At 45.9% G+C, this 20,431-nt stretch overlaps 1 protein-coding gene across 2 annotated transcripts in view; it reads left to right on the forward strand.

Annotated features, from left to right (window-relative positions):
• Nucleotides 1-20,431, forward strand: part of NTRK2 (neurotrophic receptor tyrosine kinase 2) — a 323,196-nt gene that overhangs the window by 235,819 nt on the left and 66,946 nt on the right. For both annotated transcript variants that reach the window (XM_036113468.2, XM_036113467.2), the window contains 2 exons: nt 2,053-2,183; nt 15,795-15,967. In XM_036113468.2, coding sequence (XP_035969361.1) covers nt 2,053-2,183; nt 15,795-15,967 — 304 coding nt within the window. The remainder of the gene's footprint in view (nt 1-2,052; nt 2,184-15,794; nt 15,968-20,431) is intronic.

A 20,431-nucleotide genomic window follows, 5' to 3' on the forward strand; every position in this document is an offset into this window, starting at 1 on the left:
AGCAAAACCTTAATCACCGCTTGCATTTTATATGAAATTGTATCTAAAAAGAAACTGTAGAGCAGATCCATCAACATAGAATGAATAAATAAGTGGTGGTATAGTCCTTTCAGAGAATATTATAAAGTAGTAAGAGCAAAGGAATTACTACTACACACACACTGTAACTCAATGTAACTCAATCTCAAGGACATTGTTGAGTGAAAAATGCAAGACATGGAAGAACACACATTGTATGTTTCCACTTATGTAGCAAAGTCAAACAATATCTCATTAGGGATATATCATTAGTAGCAAACCTATAGAGGAAATGATTAACACAAAATTCAGGCTAGTAATTACCCCCGGAAGAGAGTGGGGAAGTGGATACCATCAAGGAAGAATAAGGTGTCATAGTGGTGTTTTCACTGTACTAATGATGGTCTATTCTTGAATGGGATGGGAGATTTACATTATTTAAACTACAGAAATATGCTTTGTATTTCCTTTTGTTTTCACAATGCAGTTCACATTCAAGAAAAAAAACTTTTAAAGAAAGATCATCAAATTAAACCACAGTAATAAATCTTCCACGGGCTCAGCACCTGAGGCATTGCACATGATTATAGGAGATAGATGGGGTTGCTCTTAGCCTCGGGGAGTTTACAGATGTGCAATGATTGGGAGATAAGCCAGAATTCAACTAAGCATAAATCATGACATACTATGAATTCAGAGAAGGAGGACTTTGGTGGCCAAAGTTGTCTTGGAAACCCTCTCAGGAAGTGAGAATTTGAACTGGCCTTTGAAGGGTGGAAGAGTATATTTACTTTTTATTGTTTATATATTTCTATTTCTCTTGCCATGTGTGACACGATTTGCTATGGAAAAGAAACTTTGTGCATGTACTCTGGATTCAGATAGACCTGAATTCAAATTTCAACTCCTCCGTTCCCACACTGAGAATCACTGAAATTTCTGCAGGCTCAGTTTCCCCACTTACAAAATATGGAGAGGGATGCTTCCCAGGGCTGTGGGAGTAAAATGAGAGAGTACTGTTAGCTACACATTCCAAGTTCCAGAGGGCTTCTCAATCTCTTTTTAATACTGCCATTCGGGGATGAGGCATCCAGAAAAGAATGGCAGGCAATGACCTTGTGGAACCCTGTGCTGAGGGCGGCAGCATTTGACGGTCAAGGTGAAGAGGCGCAAGCTCCCACTGCAGCTCTGTCCTCCACAGAGTCTCCTTTTGGGCTTCCCACTGGCTCTGTCCTTCTGAGCAATGCTTCGTTCTGCTCCCCCCCTTGCAGCTGATGGGCTTCCAGAGAGCCTTGGCTGCCTCCTGCCTTGTTCCTCAGGAAGAAGTACAGATGAGTTGATGTGGACCAGCTCCACTCTAGACTAGAGGGGGAAGTATTCTCTCTTCCTGCCATGCAGCTATTCTTGTCTCTTCTTGGCTTTGGAGAGCCAAGACTAGGGTATGATCTTAGAGAGGGTTGGGGAAGCCAGCCGTAGCATGGTCTAAACATTTCTGGAATGAGAAGTGAGTCTCAACCATGGTCTAGCCCGGCTCACCACAAGGACAAAGCTTTAACTAGCCATGACCGGATCTTGCCTTTTCCCTTTGTTTCCTCTGAGCCTCCCTCCTCTAGAAGTCTGAGGCATCTTAACAAAGAAATAGGGATTCCTGGCTCTCTCCCTGCCTTTCCCCCACGAGACACACGACAAACTAGTATATGCAAAGCGTCTGGCTTGTGAGAGGCCTGCCGTTAATGTCCCATCCTTTCTCATTTCTCCCCTCTCCTAATTTGGAAAGTTCATTAATGACATTCTGTAGCCAACGGGGAGGTCACTCTTTCAATTCTAGTGAAAATAATAATTGAGCTCTGGAGAGCACGCTGGTGCAACCTCCTTCCAGCCACTTGAGGTGGACAGTGAGGACGGATACTGAGCCTCTCCTTTGGTTTGCTGGTGCATAGGGGAGAAGCTCAGGAGGCGGGCCCCTGACTCCCACCCTCTGCCTTCACCTCCGCGTGCCTCGATTCCAATTTCCATTCTGTCTTTGTTTTACAGTTGTTCAGCACATCAAGAGACATAACATTGTTCTGAAAAGGGAGCTAGGCGAAGGAGCCTTTGGAAAAGTTTTCCTAGCTGAATGCTATAACCTCTGTCCTGAGCAGGACAAGATCTTGGTGGCAGTGAAGGTAAGAGAACACTCCAGAATGTCTCATTATCCGTGGTCACACTCACATGTGGAAGTACGTTATTTCATGTTATATTCAGCCAGTTCAGGAGCAAATTATGTCTGCTCTGGTGGATGTGTTCAAATTTCCTGGAACTAAGTCGACGGTGGGAAGGGTGTTTTGGGCACATCTAACTGTCGGAGCTTCTTCTCAGGGGCAACCTACCAGTCCATAGGCTGTAAATAGCTCTGGGCTACTCTTCCAAGTCAATGCTAACTAAATACTGGATGGAGGTCAGTAGGGTCAAACAGAATTCCTCCAGCCAAGTCTTGGAGACTCAACCTGTGTCCTTGGATGGCTCGGTGCTTGTGCCAAGCTCAGGTGCAGCTTGTCCTCAGCGGAGGCTCTGGGAGGGAGACTGGAGTTCGCATTCCCTCTCAGCTCTCTGTTCTGCTGACATCTTCTGTTCCACCTGTCCCTGTCCCTCCCAAATGTTCCCAGAGCCCCAGGATTGAGTACAGTATGGGCACGATTCCATCCTGGGGTGGATGGTATCTCTTGTAGATGCCACCACCCTAGGAGACACAAGGTTTTACTGAAATAAAGGAGGCTGAAAGTCCCTACTTCCCACCACTTCCTCCCAAAACTCAAAAAGGAGACCTGGTCTTGAGTAAGATAAATGTTACTGGAGGGGATGAAATTTCCACTGAGCTCTCTAAAACATAAGAATTAACAAAAATAGCACAAAAGACTTCAGCTGATCTTTTACATATGCATTGTCAAAACTAAAAAAAAAAGAAAACCCAACTCACCAAGGTATTGAATAATATATGTAAAAGACTTAAAAGAGGCATATATTTATAAAATGAATTAAGTGGCAAAGGAATATGGGCTTGGCTAGTATAATAAAATGTAGCTTCTTGGCTTCACGGAGAATGATTGGGTTTTGTTTGTTTCTGCCAAACACAGGATGTTTATAGAGTGGTGTTTGTTTATTAGTTACAACCAGGACAACCTTTCATGTTTAAAAATCAAATGTCTATTCCATTAGTGCTGTACTTAGCATCGAAATACTTTAGTATATACATAATAGGTAATTGAGGAGAGAGAAAATTCTTCTGGAACTTACCCATCCTGCGGATTAAACACAGTTTCTGTTAAAATTCATCTAAATGAAGAAACGGTGCATTTGCTTTCCTGATACCATCTAGAGTAACCAAAACTGAGTGGCACGGAGGCTCTTAGACTCTCACCAAAGGTTTCTAAAAGCTGCACTTTGGAGCGAATAAAGGACAGAACTTTCTAGGGAGGGTAAATGTAATATCAATAAACATCATCTCACTAAGCTAGGCAAATGGAGGGGGAGAGGGAGCCAGAGGAGAGGAGACAGGAAGGTGAAGCTGGAAAGATGGGAGGTCAAGTGGGGTAAAAGGTGTAAAATAAGAATCCTTCTGTGACTCGGAGGGGAGGGTGCGGGGGGGGGGGGTTCCTGGTTGTGACTGCTTCCTCTTTTCTTTCATTTACCCCAAAAGTTTGTTATTTTTTAAAGCACAAAATGTTCAGAACATTTGGCAGTGTTCTATCTGCAGTCTTCGCTTTCCTCTGCAGCTTTTCCCCGCACTTTGGATAAATGGGACCAAAAGGTGCCTCTATTTTTGTAGATTCGTAGACTGATAAAATATGAGAGATGGAAGAAGCTTAGGGAAGATCTGATCCTAATCTAGCCAAGAGTTATACCCAAGGACACTGAAGACCATGGATTCATGTTCTGGGTTCATGTTTCCTCCCACTGATATTTGGAGGCCACCCAAGGAGCTAAGTCAGGCCTTCAGACTCTGAATTCAGATTCTTGGGGGTCAGAAGGTGAGCATCTTTGAATGTGAGAAAATTCTGGGAGATTAGGGAATCCTAGATGACAGTGTAGGAGTAGCTGAGGGACCTCAGCCAGATATGGAGAGGGAATCACCAAATTTCCTAGTAGGGGAGAGCCTTTCATTTTAGTGTCATTCCGTATTCTCTGCCTGCTTCGCTGTACTTCTCTGAATGCCCTTGAAAACAGGGTGTTCCCCGGCTAAATCCAGGCACCCTCAACTCCTGCATTCATTTCCTTCCCAACACATGCTAAGACAGGGCTTCAGGGCCTGGGCTGGTCATGATGAAGGATCAGCCAGCGTCAGCTGGGTGTGGACAATTGCCCTGCCCACAGCCTGCTTCCATTTAGGCACATCTCCCACTGCTATTATCAGTGAGGATTCTCCCTGGTTTGAATCCAGTCCCAGTCCTAATCCCACCTCTGACCTAGACACAGGACCTGGTCCTCATAAACCTCCTGCCAAAGAAGTTGGTGAATTCATGACCTATGGTGAGTGCTTGTGAATCAACACTGCTAAAAACAAACCAACAAAAAAACAACCAAACCAACACAAACTTGAATTTTCCCCTTTATCAACTCCTGACTCCCTCTCTGCTAGTTCCTTCTTGTTGAAATTCAAATGAAACTGTTATTTCAAGTTGAGAGGATGAAACACCTGCCGCTCAAAAATTCATTCCAACTTCAAGGTCGCACACCTAAGACGTCTCATCTCCACGACCTTGCGTGTGAAGTCTTGTTGCAGTCAGAGGCTATGTTTGCCTGAATGACTACTAGCTTCAGAGAGGATGCCCATTTTCACTTTCTGGGATCCAGAGGCTGCAGCCACCCAAGGCATGAGTGAGACCTTCCCCAGCTCTAGGATGAATGGATCTGAATAACACACGGACCCCTTACAGAGCTGCTCTCACCAGCCTGCCCTGCTCACTTTTCGGGCTGTGGGCTCAGCAACTGGAAGTGTATTCAAACACTATCCCCTGAGCCTGGGAGGAAAATTTCTATGGTTCAGTCCTAACCACAGCAAAACGATTTTTTAAGGAATGAGACAAATGGAATGCAGCTTCCGGGGCCCCACCCAGCCTGTCACCTCTGAGGAGTTGCCGCCAGAGATGCTCCTCTTCCATTGGAGGCACCCAGGGATGTTTGACAGGCTTTCTGCCCGTTGCCTAGCAACCCCTGCAGCATTGATTATGCATCTAAGAAATAGCAGCTATTGTCCTCTTTCCTTCTCTAGAAGGAGCTGACTGGTTTGAAATCCAAGGCTTTGCATTTAGACTGACAGATGTCAGTTTCCTGTAAATTCTGGCATCACCTGCCCCAAATGATTTAAGAACTTGAGGGATCTGCAGGAGCCGGTCTAAGACGGAAGTGATCCTAAAACACTCAAGAACCCACGAGGGCTGAGCACGCCTCTCCCGTTAGAGGATCTGCTTGTTTGGAGCCAACCAGATTGACCTTTTCTTTATATTTTTTGGATGACCTTTGTTTTTTAGTGAAATGGACGCGACATCTCTTTTTTTCCCTTTACACTGAATTACAATTGAAGAACCCATAAAGAGGATGAGGAGCAGAGGAACCCATCTTTGATCAGAATGAGTTACTTTACCTTTAAGTAACTCAATTGCCAAGGAAATGCTTCATGGTAGTTTCCCTGCATTAGCTGTGGGTTAGCTATTTTTGGCTCTATCCAACCTGCATTTCAATAGCTATGGTGCCTACAACATTTTCTTGTACTATGAATGCACGCTGATTTTTGTTTTTTAAATAAAGTGCGCTTCGTAGGATTCATGGCCTCTTTTCTCCCTCGCCACTAACTCAGGTGTATTTCTAGAAACATAAAATGCTGCATACAAGACAGACTTTAGAAATCATATAGAACCCAAGTCTCATGTTTTATAGATGAGAAATCCGAGACCCAGGGAAGTTGAGTGACTTCCTCGAGGTGTAAGTTAAAGCGAGTGAGAGGCACCGCACAGGAACATTTGAGACTAGGAATGGTGAGATCTGACTTCAGCAGGCACTTCCTTCCGGATTTTTGCATTTCATGATTCTGAATATCTTCTTGTTAACAGAGGGAATAATGATGATTTTCTTCACCAAGGGTTTTGGAAAAGTTGACTGATAAGCCCCCTGGCACATTACCATTCTGCAGCCCCTAAGTAGCATCCAACATGTTTTGCCATTCCTACATCTGGAGAGCCCTACCTCAGCCCCTCGGTCCACACAGCTGCCATTAATCCATCCGCTCTCCGTCCAAGTTGCTCATCTTTGGGGTGACCTCCCCTTGCCTGATCTGCCAGCTGGATCAGACCTCCCTATTATATCTATTAAGGCATCTGTACTTGTCCTTTATAGTCTTTGTCAAGGTTGTTAATTCTATATGTATCTGTCGGCTTATGTCATCAACAGCATGTATGTGTCTCCTCCGTTAGAGTGGCATATCCTTGAGGGTGGAATCCATGCTTTTTAGCACATTGTCTAATATCTAGTAGCATGGAATAAATGCTTGTTGAATGAATGAAGGGACGGACGGATGGACAGATAAACTATAGAAAAAAGTAGCCTTTGAAATAGTGAAGAGTCGCAGTTGGCATTTCTAGGTAAGGAAACGGTCTGATGAGCTACTGATAGTCATAGAATTTTATAGCTGAGAGGAACTGTAAAGATGATATATATATAGAATAATGTAATCTAATGAGAAATCATTTTAGAAATGATTAAACCACCATGCAGATATATAGAGCTATTAACTGATGTTCTTTAGCTTAACTCCCACATTTTGCCAGTGAGGAAATGGGAATGCGGAGAAGACGAATGACCCATCCAAGATCACGTAGCTTGAACGAGGGCACTTAATGTCAGATCTAGGACTAAAACTCAGGCCTCCCCATAAGTCTGATGCTCATCATGCACCACACTTTTTACTTATTGAATTTTGCACATGCCCTAGTAGACCCAAGTGAAGAAATTCAATACAATGCCACTTACCAAGTAATGCAAAGGTATGTGTTAGTTGGGCTCATTTGTGTGTAAGGATGAGAGACACTTTCGTGTTTTTCTGAGTAGAAATGCAATTCAAGGAAATAGGTGGAAATAAAGAAACCTGGAGTGAATATAAGCAAAACATCATAACCAGCTTTGATAAGAAGAATTATAGAATACTTATGAGAAACCTAACTCAATCTGGTTTAAGCAGAAAAGGAAATTTATTTGCTGAAGCTACGGGAAAACCTCGCTGTTGCTGTCCTAGTTTCAGGTCCTGCTGGTCAAGGAAATCAGTTCTCCCTGTATGTATCTCTTGGCTCTGCTTTCCTCTGTATCAACTGTATTCCCAGACAGGTTCTCCCCTTCCCACTGTGGGAAGGACTTGGCAGCAATGGCTCTGAGCGTAGATCCTGCCGTCCTAGCAACCCAAGAGAGAGCTCCTGTTCCCCAACAATTACACTGATGTCCAAGGGCCAACTCCTACTGGCTTGTTTTGAGTTGGGTCACCAGGTCCTCTGACTCTCTGGATAATAATCTGAATATCCAGACTTGAGTCATATACATACCCCTGGAAATGGAAGATGGGGTCAGCTCTATACAACACACAGAGACTGAATGTGGGGAACCATGGTTTCCCAAAAGAATACTAGAGATTCCATCCCTGAAAGAAGCTGTGAAGAGCTGAGAAGGAAAAAATAGAAGATGACCAACTCAAATAGGAACTGCGGGGCAGAAAGGCCTCACTGTGACTGGAACACCTGGGGTCTAAAAGCTCACTCTGGATCTGAGGTAGCCCTTAGGACTGTGCCTTCTTCATCCTCTCAGCAGGAGATATCAGGGATTGCCCTCTAGGCTTCCCTGCTGATGGAGTCCAGGTATCTCTTGCCTTTCTGCTGCTTCCTAACACTTGACTCCTGCTTCCAGGCCAGTTGCTGCTCACGCAGTCTCTGTTCCTCCATACAGACTGCTCAAGAAGGAAAAGACCATGTGTTCAGTGATTCCACTCTGTCTTCACCAGGTCACCTACCTGTGGCCCAACCATCCAAGGTCGTCACATGGGACAGATGAGGCCCTTTGTTGGGGAAGAAGCGACTAGAGCCAGTTGTCTCAGAACATGGATAGGGCAGAATAAGGGTTCAAAAAGGAAAACTCATTCTCACCCGTTCTGGAACAGTGAAACAATCCATAGACGAGAAAGGGCATCGAGAGTTCATCAATTCAAGTGCTCTACCCAGGCACAAATTTCTCTAAGACAGGTGGCTCTTTTCTTTCTTTTTTTCATTTTGGGGTTTTTTGTTTTTTATTTTTTTATGGTAGTCACCCTATCAGTCCTCACATCTTGATTAATCATGAAGTTTCCCTCCCATTCCTCCCTCTTCCTGTGCTCCCTCCACACTTCTCCATGGATACGGCACGTGAAATCCTTGTTCCAACAAAATGGAAAAGGAAGATGACAAGATGAGTATATTAAAGAGAACATTCATTAGCTCTGCCCCAAAAAAGGAGTTTGTATACCTTACCAGCAGACAATGTTACGGAAAGTGCTATCCACTCCCATCTTTACAAGTCTCTAGGAATAGAAATTATAGAACTTTTAATAGTGGCTTATTAAAAGCCTTCATCGTCTTTATGATCCAGACATTGTTTAGTAAATTTCTATTGTACTTTAGTGTAAGCCCATTTTTCCCTGGTGGCATGCATGCGTGTGTGTGTGTGTGTGTTTGTACATGCACAGTCACATACACTATGGGACTGAGAGTGACATCTTCCTGGTGAGAACCCCCTCCTGTACTTGAGTCAGGTAGACTCCAGTTACTACGTTGCTCCATCCATGTCCCCTTTCCAGGAACTTCAACTTTTAACCTTTGACAGGAGATCTGGTTTTTGTCCTGTTAAGTTGTCTTGTTAACCCTATTTTCTGGCTCATCTCCAATTTATTCCCATCTTCTCAGAAATGCTAAACCCAAAACAGTGCATTTCACTGGAATGAGGACTCCTCTGGTATTGAACACAGCTGGAGGCTTCACTTCACACTTCTATATCTCTGGAACCTGGGCCTTGCAGTAGCTGTGCTACTTTTTAATTGACTTTAGCATGATAACCCATCTCCCGATTGAGTTCCGATCTACCATGATCCATCAGCAACTTTAGTGAAATCGGCTCTGATTTTTAATTGTATTTAAAGCCGGTAAATACATTGCAGCTGCCCTTACTGGAGGACTTCTGATTCATTCCTTTGAGTCAATATCACTCATATATGACTGTTGCTATGAATTAGTTTCATGTCTTCCAAAGACTTAGCATTTGTAATATGCAGCTTGATGTAATATGCACACATAAGCTGTCAATTTCACCACCCAAATTAGTGCAAGCATTTTAAAGCATGTGAATTAGGACTTGGCCTTGTGTTTCCCATTGGATGGTCGACTCGTTAGATTCTGAACTGTAAGAGTTAGCGTGGCTGTGAAAATAAAGATAGCAGCAATCAACACCCTGGCTATGAATCTTGTATTTGAAGCTGTCACTTGGTACATAATTAAAGTCCTCGCAAAGGCCAGTTACATATGATCGAGTTGATATACACAGAGTGTTGCTTTCTAGTACGCAGTGAGCACTGAGTGTGATCAATTTCATTTTCATATCATCACTTCATTAGTTTTTACATTTGTCAGATTGTAGGGGAGCCACCTAATGTGCCCTCCTTAGTTTTTAAGATCTTCTATCAAACTCTTCCTATCTCTGAATGTATTACAACATAGTCTTCCAAAGTTCACTTTTATAAGAATTTGATAAAAGTTTCCTCTACCATTCTTTAGGAGAGACCCTATAAGTTAGAAGAATCTCATAGCATTGGGACTACAGCTTACTCTAAATACCTGGCTAATCATTGCCCATGAAAACCTTACAAGAAGGGTATCTGCCTTAATTCTATTTCAGTCTAGTATTGTTTTCCAGCAGTCCGAAAAGACATGTTGACCCATTGATAGCCTATTGATATGGCTTTTATAGAACAGTATTGTCCAACAGAAGTATATAATATGAGCCACAGATGCAAGCCACATTTGTATTTTTAAATTTCCTAGTATGTACATTTAAAAAGTAAAAAGAAATAGATGAAGCTAACTGTATTCATATATTTTATTTAACTCGACATATCTAAAATATCATTTTAACATATTGTTGATATAAAAATATTAATGAGATATTTTATTCACTGAAAGTTTCCAAATTCTGGTGTGTATTTTACACCTACAGCACATCTCAGTTTGGATTAGCCATATTTCAAATGACCACCATCCACTTGGGGCTGTTGGCTACCATATTGAACAGTGTGCAGGTCTAAGAGATATCAGAAGAGTCAACAGTCTCCATTAGCGACAGATCTTGACCCAATGAACCTGACCCAGAAGAACTTAGGCACATTGACAGACATTCTCGTGCATCTTAGTTGTTTCCTATGGGGATTTACTCACTGCCCTCCCATGGCGGTGGGCATTGGGCACGATGAGGTCTCACCATAATCTCTTCTTTTCTTATCCTTCACCTTAACTTTGTTTCTATGATGTTAAAAATTATAGGAGAGGAATATAAGACCTGTTTAAAAAAAGGACACAATCTCTGTTTTACCTTGTGTCTCCTAAACCACCTGTACTTTGAAATGCATGATCATTTGTCGTATCCTACAGCATCCATTCACACGGATGATTTCAAATAAGCTCTCTTGCCTCTCCTACCAGCTTCCTGTTAGTTAGCCTTAATATTTCGTGGAAGCATTTGAAAGGAATGTTAATTTTCCTTTGGTTTTTTTTTTCCTGACTTCTATTTTGCCTTCACTAGTTTCTCAGTTCTGTGCTGAAGTTTATTGCATGCTGCTCAATTCTCCCAACTCTGAATCAGTGTGTGCTCAAGGCAGTAACTCGCTGTAGCTCTGGATGAGACCTCTCCCTTGAGAATGTCTTCAGAAAAGGATGGTAGCTTTGAAGTGTCAGGAAATTCACCAGGAATAAGAAGAAACAAAACTACAAAGCAGACACCAGGAGTAAGAAAATAGCAATGCTCAATGATGGGGCAAATATGCCTGTCAAAGTGGTGGCGATTGTCAGTGAGGGAAGCTGCCACCTCATGTCCATTGCCAAGGACTCGGGGAACCAGCCAAGCCTTCCTTAATTGAGAAAAATGACAATCAGCCATGGTACAAAAACAGAGATGATTTTTATAAATAGGGTTGATAGCAGGATTTTTCCAGCTTCTGATTGCTGTCTGGCTATGGTTCCACCCTTAGAAAAATTCTGTCCTTCGAGTGCCAAATTCAGAAGATGATTTTGCCCAACTTGTTACTGCCATATTTTCTGAATCTCTTAAAATAGAGTTGAATCATAATTTAGAAAAAGGACCCAACATGCAAAAATGGATGGGCACATAGGATGGAGCTAGGTTTGTGGGATGCTCTTGCCCCATGAATAGTGAAATCTTTCTTAAATCTAAAAATTTTACTGAAGCACAGCTTCTGACATTACACTAAGAACAGTCTCTTCCTGCAGTAGATTGCTTTGGGGAAATGGAAATGTTAGAGGCTCGTTAGCTCTTTTAGTTTGGTTTGTGCCCCCCCCCAAAAAAATCCTGTCTTCTCTCCCATCCTACCCCTCTACCCCACCGCCTGACTCTCTCTCTCTCTCTCTCTCTCTCTCTCTCTCTCACACACACACACACACACACACACACACTAGCACTCTTGAATCAACACTATAAAGCTAAACTTAAGAAAAGAGGTTACATGCAGAATTTGTTCACACCTTGTGATGATAATGGCCTAAAAGGGTCAGGAGCCTTCTCTAGCTCACTGTTAAAGACAGGTCGAGGCCCCAGCAATACGCTGTCCCAGTGATGCAGGGCAGCCTCTGAGTACGGAGTCTTGATCTCTGAGAAGACACCGCGGGCTTCAAAGGGCTTTCGGGGGGAATGCGGACAGCCTCCGGGGCCCACAGTTCTCATGGTGGGGGGCCATCTCTGTGCCTTATCCATGCAGCTTTTGGCCTCCTGGATCCTCGTGCAGGCAAAGCGAATGCAGGCCTGGTTGTGGTTTTGATTTCAAATATCACTCTCTACCAGGACCTGGGACACATCTCAGCTTACACGGAGGACCTCACTCATTCCTCCCGGTGACCCTGTGAAGTAGAGGATATCGCTACCCTCACTCCACAGAGGAGAAAACCAGAGTTCAGAGAGGTCCAGAGCAGAGTCAGAATTTGAACCCAGATTTTTTTTAAAATTCTAAGCTAGAATGCCTTCTTTTTGAGTATCACCATTGTGAGGACCAGTCTTTTGACCAGAAGGAGAGCACAAACTTTTGTGGCTAGCCCTCCAGGAGACAGTGAATCGGGAAGTCTCCTCTTCATCCTTACATCCTCCTGCCTGCTTTCTCTGCCTGTACTTGGACCCATGTGCCACCTTTCCAGATGAACGCTCACTTTTCATTCCCTTCCAGTGCTCCTTTATCTCTAGTTTACACAGACCTTGTGGGTCAAGGGTTCTTTTATTTGCCCAACATTGGATTCTGCTGTCAAAGGAAATAGTGGAGACAAGACACATACCCAAAACCAGAATGCAAGTCCAAGGGTGAAAGATGTTCCCATGTGTGTATTTTGCACCAGCCGATGACAACGTCCATCTCCTCCGTGTCTATCTGCTCGCCCTAACTGTGATTTTTTTCCTACTTAGAAATTCAACAAAACAGTCGTTGGATTAAAAACCAACCTAAACAAGTCATCGAGATAAGCACTTCACACCTCCCTATGCAACAGGGATGAAGGGGCTGAGTTTGGGTGGGTATAAACCCTGTTTCTGGTGGTTCCAGGGAGCAGAGCCCCAGACTCCAGGCTCTCAGCCACTGTTCATTTTGTTATTAAATGAAGAAATGTGTGGTTTCCATGGCAACAACCCTACCAAAGTTTTATAGCCTCTCTGAGTACTTGCTGGACCAAATCTCACTTTTCAAAGCAGGTGCTCTTAAGGGACCCTTCTCAGAAAACCACATGCTAACATGAGAATGGGGAACCCCACCACCAGACCCTTTTTTCGATTGGTATCTCCAGAATTTGGCATAAGAAACAACTGCCTCTAGCCTAAAGAAAACTCTAGGTATAATTTCTGTATCATTGGGTCAGGTCATCACTGGAGAGAAAGCTTCAAATCCGGCTAAAGGCAGTTCGTGAAAATGCTAGATTGTAGCAGAAAAGACTTTGCGACCTTGTTGTTGCCTCTGTCATCTTAATGTTTCCTTGTCACTGAGGCGAGGCAGGCCCTGCATATTCATCCGTGCCCTCCTGTGTGGAGAGCGGCCTTGGGCCTGCTAAGTTACATATTGCAAGCTCATCATGCGGCAGACTTGATGACGAGCCTCTTGCCCCCTTTGGGAATGAAGGACTTGCTCCCTCGCTTGCTGGGAAGGCTGCAACAGTCTCAGCTGCCAGTAACCTATGGGGGCTCAGGAAGTCCACGCAAGGTCACACTCCCCTTCTGGGGTAGCCTCCATCCAGTGGCGGGCTGGTGTGAAGCTCCAAAGGCCCAGCCCCCTTGGCTCAACTCAGAACAGCTCCGAAGGTTCATCCTGGAGGGCCAGACGAGGCTCAGCTTCAGAAGCTCAGCTTCTCCCTCTGCCCAATCCCTCCCAGCAGGTGTTAATACCTAATAAATGTCTTGGCTGCTAGTTTCCACGCCAAGGTCTTTTCCTTGTGGCACATCCCAAGGTCTAGAAGCTGCCCGGGTCAGGAGCGTCCCCCCAGGAGAGCAGAGTCAAGGCAGCAAGCTACAGCAGGACCACCAGGGGCCTGGCAGTGTTCTTTGATCCTGGACATGGTGTGTAGTCTCACACTCAGTACACTTCTGATGCATGACCGTGCTTTCATTCTGCTCCAGTGTTCAATTTTTTGTGACTATGGATGTTCACATTTGCCATCTAACACTGGTAAGGACTCATTGCAGTCTCTAGAGAAGGCGTTCACGTACACACATGCCACCTCTACCAGCAGGAGTCCTCTGGGTGTCCTTCTCCTTGTCCCTTAACTGTAGTTGCTGTCACTGATTACTACAAACTCAGGGGCTAACACAACACAAAAGATCTCTCTCACAGTTCTCATGGTAAGACGTCCAAAATCAGTTTTACTAAGCAAAAGGGAAGATGTCAACGGGGCTGGCTCTTTCTGGAGGCTCTAGGGCAGAAAACGTTTCCTGGCCTTTTCCAGTTTTTGGAGGCCACCCACATTCCTTGGCTTGTGGCCCCTTCTTCTAAGCCAGCAGCGTGGCACCTGTGTCCTGTCTGACCTCTGCTTCTACCCTTACAGCTGCTCTCTCCTGATCCCCCTTCTCACCCAAGGGCCCTTGTGTGGAATGACTCAGAGCCCACTCGGACAATCCCTCTGCATCAAGACCCTTAACTTACTCATATCTGCAAAGTCCCTTTGGCCATGTATTCTGGGGATTGGCATGTGGACGCCCTTGTGGGGGCATCATTCAACCTGCGACCCTGGTGACCATGCCTGAGTGAGGACTCCAGGCGAAGAGAGGGACACGGGCAGAGACAGGGAGGCCTGGCCTGGTGTCATGTGGGAAGCTGCAGAGCCTTGTTACAGTGAAAGCATAGGTTTCAAGAGAGACATGTCAAGTGATCGAAACAGGGTGCCTGGGTGGCTCAGTCAGTTAAGCGTCTGCCTTCGGCTCAGGTCATGATCCCAGGGTCCTTGGGATAGAATCCCACATCGGGCTCCTTGTTCAGCAGGGGTCTACTTCTCCCTCTCACTCCCCTTCTGTGCTCTCTCTCTCTCTCAAATAAATAAATAAAATCTTTAAAAAAAAAAGTGATCAAACTGGACAGAGATGCAGGTGAGCTGGTTCAGTTAGGATGTGTGTTTTAAGCGTGAATTAGAGTAATTATAAATGTTACTTCTCTCCCTCTTTGCCCATAAATAAGCCCCTGAGGCCAGGATTCAGGTCACTGTCTTCCTGATGCCAGCTCTGTGACTGGCACAGGGCAGGAGCTCAGCACAGGTGTGTGGCATCACGGAATGTCACCTTTGCCCTGTGACACCGCCGTGGCGGAGCGCTCTGAGAAGAGAACTAAGGGCCCCAGAGCCTGGCCGGCATGACCCTGGGCATTGTCATCTTGGCAACGTGATGGGCTGGCTTGGCACTGACTGGACAGGGGCATCTGCTGAGCCGGCAGCTTGCATGGGCCCAGGGGGGAGAAGGCTTTCAAACGTGTTACATAATAAAACTGGCAAAATGATCACTGTTGAGGCTGGAAGATGGGTACATGAGGGTTCGTTATGCTCTTCTCTCGACTGACTGTTTCCATGATATGAAGTTTTTTTTAGAGTTATGTGAGCAGAAGTGAGCGGCACATGGCATCCTTGAAAGTGGAACAGGTACCACAACAGAAGAGAAGTCTGTGGTAATAATTGGGTGATAACAGGGATAAAAAGGATGAAGACTCTAAAAAGCTCACGTCTGTTACTTATGAAGAAACACCTGTACCGAACGCTTCATCAACTGCAAAGCTTTCCATACCCACGAGGGACGACTGCTCCTCAGTGTTTAACACAGACAGTATTTCCTTGGGAATGAAGCCATTTCCCAGTCTTTTGTATAACGAATGAGATGAATTTCTTCCCATGTAGGAACCGCAGGGCCCACTGGAGTCATTCCTTCTCCACACAACCTTCCCTTAGATGTTCTCAGTTTGAAGTGTGTTGCTTCTCTCCCCTGTCTGCCCCCGTCCCCAGACGCTGAAGGACGCCAGCGACAACGCCCGCAAGGACTTCCACCGTGAGGCGGAGCTGCTGACCAACCTCCAGCACGAGCACATTGTCAAGTTCTACGGTGTCTGCGTGGAGGGCGACCCGCTCATCATGGTCTTCGAGTACATGAAGCACGGGGACCTCAACAAGTTCCTCAGGTAGGGCGCGGGGTGTGGCGCGGGAGGGAGCTGGAGGAGGGAGCGGGCCTCCATGTTCAGACAGGCCTGAGGGTGAGGACAGGGAGCTCCGGGGAAGGGCCAGGGGTCCCCTGGAACGTTCTCGGGTGACAACACCAACACGTTCTACAACACTCGGGTGACAACACCTCCGTTCTAAGAAACGGAGGACACTGAAGAAATGAGGGACGGGAGAAATGAACTGAGCCGTGGACTCTTTGGGGAAGGGAACCAAGTGATGCTTTTATTTGCCTTGAGCAGACGTACAAATGGAAGTCGCCCATTTAAGAGCATGAATGGAAAGAGTAAGCAGTCCCAGTAGTGTGGGCTGGGAGACTGGATTCTCCTTCCTCGTCTGCATCAGCGGCCATGTCCGCCTGGGTAGGTCTCCAGCCCGCTTTGTCCCAGGCACCCCGACTCCAGGTGGGCCTGAGCTGGACCCTCTCTCTGTCATCCCTGGCTCTAACACGCTGTGTTCTTTCAAACGTGGCTACCTCTCAGCTTTGAAAGGCCAGCAAGTGTGCGGCCTGTGGTGTCTTGGTAGGTAGTTTAACTGAGGAGAAACAGGAAAGATGTCAGCCTCGGTTTTCTTAACTGTAAAAGGGGTATAATAGTACCCACATCAAGGACTAGTGTTGGGACGATTGTGATAATAGATAATCAATAGATATTGTCCCCAGAGCCACATGGTTGAGGGATCTGCAACCCTGGGGATGTTATACCTCTTGTGTTACGGTGACATCTAGACCTCTCTGTCCTCCTCCAGCTACTGGGGGCCCTGGAAAGAGCTTTCCTCAGAAATGGGCACCAGGCAGCCCCTGGAAAATTCAGAAACTGTGCAGTTTAATAGTCCATCGCTGAGAGAACGGTGGCAGGGGACAGTGTACTGCTGTGCTTAGAGATGTCATCATGCGGTTTGTACCTTCCGGATCACTTGTACTAGGCTCATGAATACACGTGCAATTTAGTCTTCCTTCCCTGGGATGGGTCCCCCTTCTCAGCCTTGCTTATGATTGCATGGGGGGAGGGAATGCCAGGTGAGATTAGGAATGTGTAGCCAACTCTTGGTGCTCAGAGTCAGTCATCCTGATGTGTTCCTCAGTGTCAGCAGCTTTTCTTGCTGGGGAGAGGGGATGATGATAGATTTTGTCTTTCAGATCTCATGTGAAAGGAAGAAAAGCAGCTACCTTTGGTGGAGGTCTAGCTGCTCATAGAAGTATTTTTCCCTTGTTCCTGTGTTCTAGGCTACTTCTCTAATTAAAAATGGTGCTTTCCAAAAATATAGCACCAAAAATAATACACCAAACGTATTCACCTGGATGCAATTAAATGCTTCTGTGAGCTCACACTGTGTGTGTGTATGCATGAGTGCATGTGTAAGCATGTGTGTGTGTATGTGTTTGTGTGTGTGTGTGTGTTAATCCTTCCACTTTTGGCTCAGCCAACCTCTCCCTAGCTTTCCTTCCTGCTTCCAGAAGGAGCAGACCCCTGATTCTCCCTGGGCGTCTTGCACAAGGCATGGAGCTATTAGAAATCTCTCCCACTTGATTTCAGAATCTGCTGAACTCTGGTAACAAGAGGTTTTCAATGCCAAGAAACAGGTTCTCAGGCACAATAATGCACTGTGAACTACAGTCCGTCCTCCCTTTCTGGAAGGGAACCCAGCCCCTCAATGCCATGACCATGCCCCCCCCCCCGTGTCATTGGCACTGCCCTATAAAGACAGATGTCTACAATTTCCTCTCACCCTTTTTATTCATCCAAAGCCATACACTGAACACTAACATGGCCAGGCCCTGTGCTAGGGTGGCTGGGAAATGAGGAGAAACATAGTTCTTGCTTGCAAAGAAATGCCAGTTTTTCCTTTGGAATCTCTCCAGAATTCCCTTACGACAAGTTTGCAAGTAATAACAGCTAGTATTATTGAGACTTCTAAGCATTTTAAATAGTTTAACTTGTATAAACTTAATAAACTATTATTACAAGTATTCCCATTTTATAGTCAAAAAAAGAGAACTGAGTCACAGAGCTGAGATTCAAACCCACAGCCCCTGGCTGCAAAACCCAGAGCCTTAAGCACTGCACTGCTTCCTCTTGAAGCAGCCGGTTAAAAAGATCAGAAGGAAAGTAGCATGCTGTGGAATTTGGAGCCAGACTGTGTGGCTAAGTGCTGACTGTAACCCACACTTGGAGAGAATAAGCTGAGGAAAGGTGTAGAGGCTCCCTCATTAGAAGCCCATTGAACCTTCCTGCTCTCCCAGCCAGGGTGCTAATCGTGCTTTCCCCGTTTTAAGGCATGTTCTCCCGGAAGAGGTAAAAATATGTTTTTATTTCCAAGAGCTGCAAGGTAACCTGGAGAATGAAGCAGAGGGCTTTTGTGTTGACTTTATTTATACTCCTCTTGAGAACTTGTTTAGAAGACTTGCCTGCCCTCTTTTTACAGCAGGATTTTCTGCTCAAAGGCTTCTCCCATTAAAAGGAGTCTTGTTCCAATACTCAAAAGCAAGCAGAGGAGACAGCTGGTTTAAAAGGTGGGAGCCTGCCCTAAACCACACATGGTAGCGGAGAGTGCAGAAGCACTGGAGGCCCACAGCCTTCTGGCGCCTTCACGCAGAGGTGGCCTGTGGCATTGGCCTCAAATGTCTCCTCTTCTCTGGAGTCTTTGCCATGGATAGATTCTTAGAAGGGTCTAGATTCCTGGGGCTGAAATAGGGTTCTGGCAAGTGAGCAACATATTTCACTCTTTGATTTGAATCTATGAAGATTACATCCTGGCCTAGATTCTCTGGTTATTTCAGGATTTCTCCTAGTTTATGTGTTCCTCTAGGTCTCTCTGCTGGCTTGAAGTCACAGTAAGGGCTTTGTCTCCTGTGATAGGTGAAAACATTCCGCCTTTCCCCTGCCCCCTCAGTGCTGGGGAAACAACCTCAACCTTTGAGCAATCTTAAACTGGCTTTCCATGAAAGGCCACGAAGCTCCACACAAGCACGGTATCAGTTACTACTCCCATCAATGAGCTTAGGAGGGTGCAATGAGTACCCTCACTTTACAGAGGTGAACCGTGCTAGGACCTTCTTGCGCAGAACCAGGAAGTTCCTCCCCTGGAATGGTTCAACCCAGATATTTAGAGATACAAGGGACCTACACGATCACCTAGCCTAATAGCCCTTTGTCTGTTTGACTGATGGGGAAATTACAGACTGGACAAGTTAAAAGTCTTCCCTAGATCCTGGTGGTGGAAAACTCCCCTCCTCCTCATCCAGTGCTTGTTCTCTGAGAATACAAGAATGAAGGATTTGGAAATCCAGCAAAAGGGGGAATCGCTGGGGGCTAGAGCCAGGAAGAAGGGGCATACACCTGCAGTGGGAGACAGTCCAACCGAGGTGGGGCTGGCTGGTGTGGGGAGAGACAGAAGGAGCAGGGTGTTCTGGGACAACTCCAACCCTTTCGTTTTTCAAATACTGGTACAGCTCCACAACCTGCAGGTGGGATCGTCCACTTTAAAATCCATTTAAAATCTTCCATATTGATTTTGAGTGCTTCCAGCTGTCCTGAAGGAAATCTTCTCCCTTATTGGCCTCTGGAAGGAAGCAGCACTTTGACCGCTCCACCGAAGCTTCTGAAAGAGAGGGACCCTTTACTCTTTGCCCTGCCGTGCCCCTCAGGCCATCAGGGGCCAGTGACACCAGTCTTGGCAGGATTCAAGAGCAGGGCCTGGTGGGGCTGAGGGCGCATCCTGAGACTGGGACGCTCCCCTCCTTGAAGCATGTGCCAGTGTTGAGGTGCCTTAAGTCATCACATGGCTGGGGAAAGGCCAAGTGCATAAGATAGAAGAAAAAGAAGATATAAAATACCATACTCCCCCACCCCCACCATAATGTAAAGAATAAAACTTGGACCAGTAAAAGAATCAATGTATTGTGATTCCAGAACTCTCCATGTGGTGGCCAGGGCACAGGTGGGCAGGGGAGGGGTGGGCAAGAGATGGGATTTTTCACAGTGAATGAATGTCCAGGCTGAGGGTGCCCTGGGATTCTGCTCAGGTGGGTTTGAGGGAGACCAGGGCAGCTTGGAAACCCTGCCCCACTGCAAAACTCTGGCCCTGGTGGGGGCACGCTGGAGACATTGGCCTGGGTGGGGGGTGCTCTGGCTGCAGCTTGTAGCCGGGAGGGGAGGCCTGGGGCTCCCACTGGGGCATGATGACCCACCACTCCAAGAGAGCCAAACTCTCCCCCCGTGTTTTGGTTTTGGTTTATTTTTATTTTTGTTCATGTTTTTTGCACCACTGCTTCTCAGGGTCAGGGGCTCTGGCCAGTACCTGGCCCCAGGCTAGCTCTGGGGCCCCTAAAACACAGAGCTCTGTGTGTGTGTGTGTGTGTGTGTGTGTGTGTGCTGAGGAGGGTACCATGCAGGCCCACATGGCCCTGAGAATTCTAGATTTCCTGG

The sequence above is a fragment of the Halichoerus grypus genome, chromosome 14, assembly GCF_964656455.1.
Source record: "Halichoerus grypus chromosome 14, mHalGry1.hap1.1, whole genome shotgun sequence".
NCBI classification, from domain to species: domain Eukaryota; kingdom Metazoa; phylum Chordata; class Mammalia; order Carnivora; family Phocidae; genus Halichoerus; species Halichoerus grypus.